Genomic DNA, 6,834 nt, shown 5'->3' with positions numbered 1-6,834 from the left:
GGCAGAAGAAAGAGAAAAATGTTAAGATGAGTTGTTATGACCCGTGGGCTATCCGGGTTTCATTAGAAGCCCCATACCCGTCAAAGCGGTTAACACGCATAAAAAGACTCTATTTACAAATGAAGCAATCTGGTGGCTTGAGAGGGGCAGGGGATGACCGGTGCGCGACACGTAAGATATTAAATGTTTCGTTCGTATTACTATATATATATATATACACTTAGGATTTGATGATGAAAAAGTTAATAATTATATACTTATGATTTGATAATGAAAATTGTTTCACAAATAAATTAGATGTTATAACCCGGTTTAAAAGTTATATAGGTTTGGTAAAACCCATGACCCGCTTCTTTTTTTAATATAAAATTATTTCTTAATTCTAAATCATCTTTTTTTTAAAAAAAAATAAATATTAATTTTTAGAGTATCCCTATTTTATAGGATTTTCATATCAAATATTTGGTAAGATTAATTTTTACAGGTGTCAAAGTGTGGATTTCATATAGTAAAAAAGAAAGGGGACGTGCTATATCCAAAACGTACGAAATCTAGTAAATAGCGTAAAGGCAGATGTAGTAGGGGTTGCAAACCGGACGGTACACGACTTGGTTTTGGAAGATACGGCACTAAAAGTTGTAGAGCTGGTCGTCTTTCTTATCGAGCCATTGAAGCAGCGCGTCGAGCTAGATTTGGGCAATTCCATCGTACTATGAGCGGACAATTCCGAATAAATGGGGAGATGTTATAAACCGTTTAAGGACTGCCTAGGTTAAGACACATACCCGTGAATTCGGGTAAAATGCATGAGAAGCCTTCATTTAAAAATCAAGCAATTTGATGGCTTCCATAAAAAATAAACAACTGCATCGTAACATGTAAGATTTTTGAGCTTTCGTTTATATAGATGATAAATATGGTAGTACATATCTAAATTATGTTAAGGGTCCATCTATGTCATTTATGACTTGTATTGGCCTATTTATATAGCCACTACCCACATGGCCATAGCACACAACCATTGATTTCAACTTAGAAACGCCTTCTATATCTGTTAAGGGTATAATTCAACCAACAATACATAACTCAACATATCTGTTCAAGAATAAATATTAGTTAGATTTTGTTTAAAACCGAAATAGGTTACTGGTCAGCTGAAAACGCCACTGAAGCATCCATCAAAACCATAAAACTAATAATTAGTCTTTATAATTAATATCTTTTCAATGGTTGGTTTTAAACAAAATCTAACTAATATCTTTTCAATGGTTGGTTTTAAACAAAATCTAACTAATATTTATTCTTGAACATCAATGTTCAAGAATAAATATTAGTTAGATTTTGTTTAAAACCGAAATAGGTTACTGGTCAGCTGAAAACGCCACTGAAGCATCCATCAAAACCATAAAACTAATAATTAGTCTTTATAATTAATATCTTTTCAATGGTTGGTTTTAAACAAAATCTAACTAATATCTTTTCAATGGTTGGTTTTAAACAAAATCTAACTAATATTTATTCTTGAACATCAATGTTCAAGAATAAATATTAGTTAGATTTTGTTTAAAACCGAAATAGGTTACTGGTCAGCTGAAAACGCCACTGAAGCATCCATCAAAACCATAAAACTAATAATTAGTCTTTATAATTAATATCTTGGTTTTAAACAAAATCTAACTAATATCTTTTCAATGGTTGGTTTTAAACAAAATCTAACTAATATTTATTCTTGAACATCAATGTTCAAGAATAAATATTAGTTAGATTTTGTTTAAAACCGAAATAGGTTACTGGTCAGCTGAAAACGCCACTGAAGCATCCATCAAAACCATAAAACTAATAATTAGTCTTTATAATTAATATCTTTTCAATGGTTGGTTTTAAACAAAATCTAACTAATATTTATTCTTGAACTTAATTGTACGTGCGCAGTGGCGGAGCCACATTCAAGTCACCGGGTTCGGCCGAACCCGGTCCATTTTCGGTTTTATACATAACTTATAGGAACGATTGAACGAGCGAACCCATTCTTTTTCGGCGAACGAACCCGGTGTCACGAAATCTCTGGAAATATTTAACCGTTTGCCGGTGAAAAAAATAAAAACTTGAATTTTTTAGAGAGACAACGATGTTTTCTTCTGCTTTGAGTAGGTGCCATTTAATTTTAGGGTATCCATGGAGAACAAGATGATATGAGGAGAAGTTTTGTCAAGTTTTTTGCGCTAACAAAATATATGTCCATACAAATATTATTTTAATTATAATAATATATGCAGCATCATATTTTGTGTAATGGTCGTCATCATTGATCTATATTTATTTTTATTATTTTGAACGGCTAAAACATTATTAAAAACCCTCCAATGCCTAGAAAGAAGCTTGAAATAGAGGAACGTATAACACCAAACTTTAATTTTTTTTTAATGTGCAATTACACAAACTCAACCAATCAAGTTCATTTTGTTGCCCCCTATTTTTATCCATAAAAATAGACTCCTTTAATTTTGATATCATCTATCATCATTTTAAAAAAATATTCGAACTAATCGTATTTGTAGCAGTTATATGAACAATGCTTGCGCTTTTTATATTGAAAATAAGTTCTTTCTGATAGTCGCGGTCGAAGATTTTATGATTCGTTTTCAATACATGAAAACGCGTATGGAACAATTATAATATGTATACATTTTTATTTAATTTGACTTTGTATTTTATTTTAATGTTTACGATGTACTTTGGTTATGGTTGTGATATTGCATTTTATTTATTTGGCCGAATGACGGACCCATCCCATCCGGGTTCGAAAACTTTGATGGAGGAAAAAATTGAACACCGAAAAATTCCGAACCTATAAGAAAAATTTTTTGGCTCCGTCACTGCGTGCAGGGCAAGCGAGCAAACGAACCAGACGTAGCCGAGTTCATATCGGCCATCGCAGCCGGAAACAAGCTCAACTCATGGTGGTTGCATGTGCCGCCACAGCCAGGTTGACCACATTAGGTCTCGTTGCAGCATCTCATCAAACCGGTGGCAGGCTAGTTTGCATAGTGAAGGGGATTGAGGAACTTCAATCCTCGAAAGAAGCGCTTAGCCAAGACGCGAATCACGTCGAATTCGTAATAGGAAACGCTCAATCTTACTTGTCGAACAAATACAAGTCGGCTGACTTTGTGGTTATTGATTGTAATTTAGAGAATCATGAAAGGATTCTTGAAGCCGTGCAAACCGAGAAGGAAAAGAGCACGATTGTATTGGGGTATAACGCGTACTGGAAGGATTCGTGGGTGTGGAGTCGGTCGAATAGTCATTTGTTGCCGATTGGAGAAGGGTTGTTGTTGATGAGAGTTGCGGGTAAAGATGGTGGAAAGAAGGTTGGTGGAAAGCGGTGTCATTGGGTGGTCAAAGTCGATAAATGCACCGGTGAAGAGCATGTTTTTCGGGTCCGATCACCAGGTGGTAGAGTTGTTAAAGCTTAAGGTTTTCATGTTTATGTGGCCGGGTTTGTGGAAGTTGGTTTCAGATGTATATAATTGTAGCTGAGAAAGTATGTATGATGATCTTCTGGGTGGTAATTAATTCACCAGAGAGATTAGTGATTTGTAGTTAGTAATAATTATAGGTTTTGTTTAAATCTTACAACTTGATATCAGTATAACTTTGATTAGAAATAAAAATGCATGAAGTGTACTCTTGAGCTCTACGTACGGACGGCAAACGAGTAAGACTATGCGTAGTGGAGGACTACAAATTGAGGCAAATTGCGATATGTGACGCTTAGTCAGCAGTGAGTGGGAATTTGTTTTTAAGGTGTAATGGTGTAGGGACTATAAATAGTAATAATATATATATATATATAACACATATTAAATATTATATTATTTTTTTCCCTTCTTCCAGGCGACAAAACCCACCCGCCCCCCGCCCCATTTCGCCCTAAAATCGCCTGAGGGCGGTGTCCACCCCCCCCCCCCAAATCGGCCCATTTTTTCCAATTTTGTTGCCCACTACGTTAAGCCTAACAGATTATTGAACCTATTAATCAGATAAAATATTTTAGAGTAAAGTGTCAAATTAGTCCCTAAGGTTTGTTCAATTATGTGATATTCGTTCAAAATTTTTCGTTTTTGCAATTAAACCATTGAGGTTTCTTACTTCTTGCCAGTTCTATCCAAATCGCTAACTCCGTTAGATTTTTAACGTTAAGTAAGGGGCAATTATGTATTTTTATCTACTTTTTTTATTAAACAAACCTCAATGGTCCAGCTGCCAACAAAAAAAAGAAAAAAAATAGACGGAAGTCATATAATTGAACAAATCTCAGAGACAATTTTGACACTTTACTCTAAAATATTTTATTTGATTAATAGCCTTATTTTTTAGAACAAAGATGCGTAAAATGTATAACTTGGAGTATGGTTGTTCACCAGTTGAGTCGAACTGAACGCAATCTTACTCATACATGGTTTGGTTTGAAACCGAGTTGAACCGAACAATATGAATTTAATGAAACAAGTGATATATTTATGCTTGAACTTGATTTAGTTTGAAATCGAGCAGCTTGGTTCGGCTTGTTTTGCTTGATTTTGTACAAAGTTTTCAAGGCTTCCAACTTCAATATATCTAGACTTCGAATCAACTCTAAAATATTTAAAACTTTATAATAAACGGAAATCAAATAATTAAACAAACCTCATAGATAATTTTAACACTTTACTAGATATATAATCACTCTTTAATTTCACAATCAAAGGAGCAATTTATTTCTCAATAAATAAATGACAATTGGTCCAAGGAACCAAAAGGACAAAAAGACATACACTAGCTTAACATACGTGTACCAGATAGGCATGTTCAAAACGGTTTGGGACTAGGAACCGGAACCGGTTCCTATATTCAAAACCCCCTTTTAAACCGGTTCCAGGCTCGAACCGGTTAGGGAACCGAACCGGTTCTCCCACCCTCGGACCCCTAACCTATCTAACCGGTTGTTACCGGTTCCTAACCCGGTTCCTGTACCGTAACCGGTTCCAACCGGTTACAACAAATATGAATATAGAAGAAGAGAAAACAAGAGATTAGAGAACTCAAATCGTTGTAATAGCGTTTTTTTTTATTTTTTTGCGTTCGGGTTTGCGTTTTGAGTGTTGTGACGAACCCATGACACCAAATACCTATTTATACTAGTAGTGGGGTGCTTGGGGGAGCCAAAAAACGGCTATTTTTGACCCCAACGGTCAAAAAACGGCCAAAAAAACGATTTCCAACGGCTATATTAGAACCGGTTAGGAACCGGTTCCGGATGGTTCGGTTCCAGAACCGGTTCCGGTTCGGTTCCGGTTCCTACCCGCCCCCACTCAGAAATGCAAGAACCGGTCACGGATCATCGGATTGAATCAGATAGGGTCCGGTTCCTACAAAAAACAGGTAGGAACCGGTTCGGGTCCACCGGTTCGGTTCCAGGAACCGGTTTCGTTGAACATCTCTAGTACCAGACATGTTATTAATAAAAAAAATATAACATATGATGATTAATTAATCAAATAAAATCTGTACAAGATAACATATACATATCTGTGTTACATAGTGAAGGTAAAACATGAAAAAAAAAATTACTACATGTTACAACTAGGTTATAACCCGTATACTACACGGGGTTGGGTATCAAACATTTTAAAGTTAAGCATAATTTATAATAAATAAATATAAATTATATTTAATAATGTTTCATTTACAATTACATATTAATTACATCCGAGACTTAAAAGTAGTAGCCAAATATAGTTCCATCCATAATGCAAAGCGCATACATAAAACTAAACATGTGACCGTGGTATAAAGAAACAAAACAAAATCTTGAAAATTTTCTCGTTTGGGACGATAATGCCCGTTATGAGGCCACATTGCCTGTAAAATAATCACAAATTAGATATATATAAAAAATTGATTAATAGATTATTATGTTAATTAGATTAAAATTACCTTCATAGCTCTTTTATCAGAAACCAATATCCCAGATGCTAATGTGACACCACCAGCTTTGAATGTTGAAAAATTTTCAACTACTTTCACCTACAATAATGCATTAAGATACATATAAATCAAGAAACAAATTGGAAGAGAAAAATATATAATTAAACAATGAACACTTATAACAAATCTCAACTTGTTCAATTAGAACTGCACAGTCAAATAGGTTTCGTTTTGTTCGAAAACTTTCAAAAAATTTGTGCAGCTTTGTGGTTGCTTCCTACTTGGGACTCCTTGACTCAAGATCATCATGAACTTTATCAAAATCTTGGAGATTACAACTGATTATGTAATTCAAATTATTAAAATTCCTATTAAATTAATAATAACCCGTACCACCAGAAATACAACATTTCAAATTGTATATATGTTCGTCTATTTCAAAATGGAAGGAGGCTTTGTATAGATGTCCATCTCTTTCAAGCATGTGTACTTGCGCATGGTTGTGGTTTTGAACTCAATGTAGTCCATTGTTCCATTTCCGTCCACATCGGCCTGAAAAGTAGAATAACTATTAGACTGTAGCCAATTAAGAAAAAGAGATAACTCATAAAAAAGGGGAAAAAACTTACGCAAATAATATAATCACATAGAAAAAAAAGATCTCACCACTCCATGAGTTGACCGCTTTTATCGGTGTCCATATTCACAAATATTGCTTTCAGACCTTTGATTTCTTCTTCAGACATACTTTATGCAATTAACTAAAGGCATTATAAAATCAAAATGCATACTTTCAGACATATTTTCTGCAATTACCTGAAGACATTACAAAATGCATACTTTCAGGCGTTTTAATAATTTTAT

At 34.4% G+C, this 6,834-nt stretch overlaps 1 protein-coding gene across 1 annotated transcript; it reads left to right on the top strand.

Moving 5' to 3' along the window:
- The first annotated feature begins 2,957 nt into the window (after nt 1–2,957).
- LOC143555292 (uncharacterized) lies at nt 2,958–3,476 on the top strand. Its single transcript, XM_077044870.1, has one exon. It carries the CDS (start codon nt 2,958–2,960, stop codon nt 3,474–3,476), a length of 519 nt encoding a protein of 172 aa, XP_076900985.1.
- Nucleotides 3,477–6,834: the final 3,358 nt, after the last annotated feature.

The sequence above is a fragment of the Bidens hawaiensis genome, unplaced genomic scaffold (assembly GCF_021521415.1).
Source record: "Bidens hawaiensis isolate Kalapana, Puna unplaced genomic scaffold, B.hawaiensis_p1.1 tig00018034_1, whole genome shotgun sequence".
NCBI lineage: Eukaryota > Viridiplantae > Streptophyta > Magnoliopsida > Asterales > Asteraceae > Bidens > Bidens hawaiensis.
This window is presented reverse-complemented; position numbering and strand designations above follow the sequence as displayed.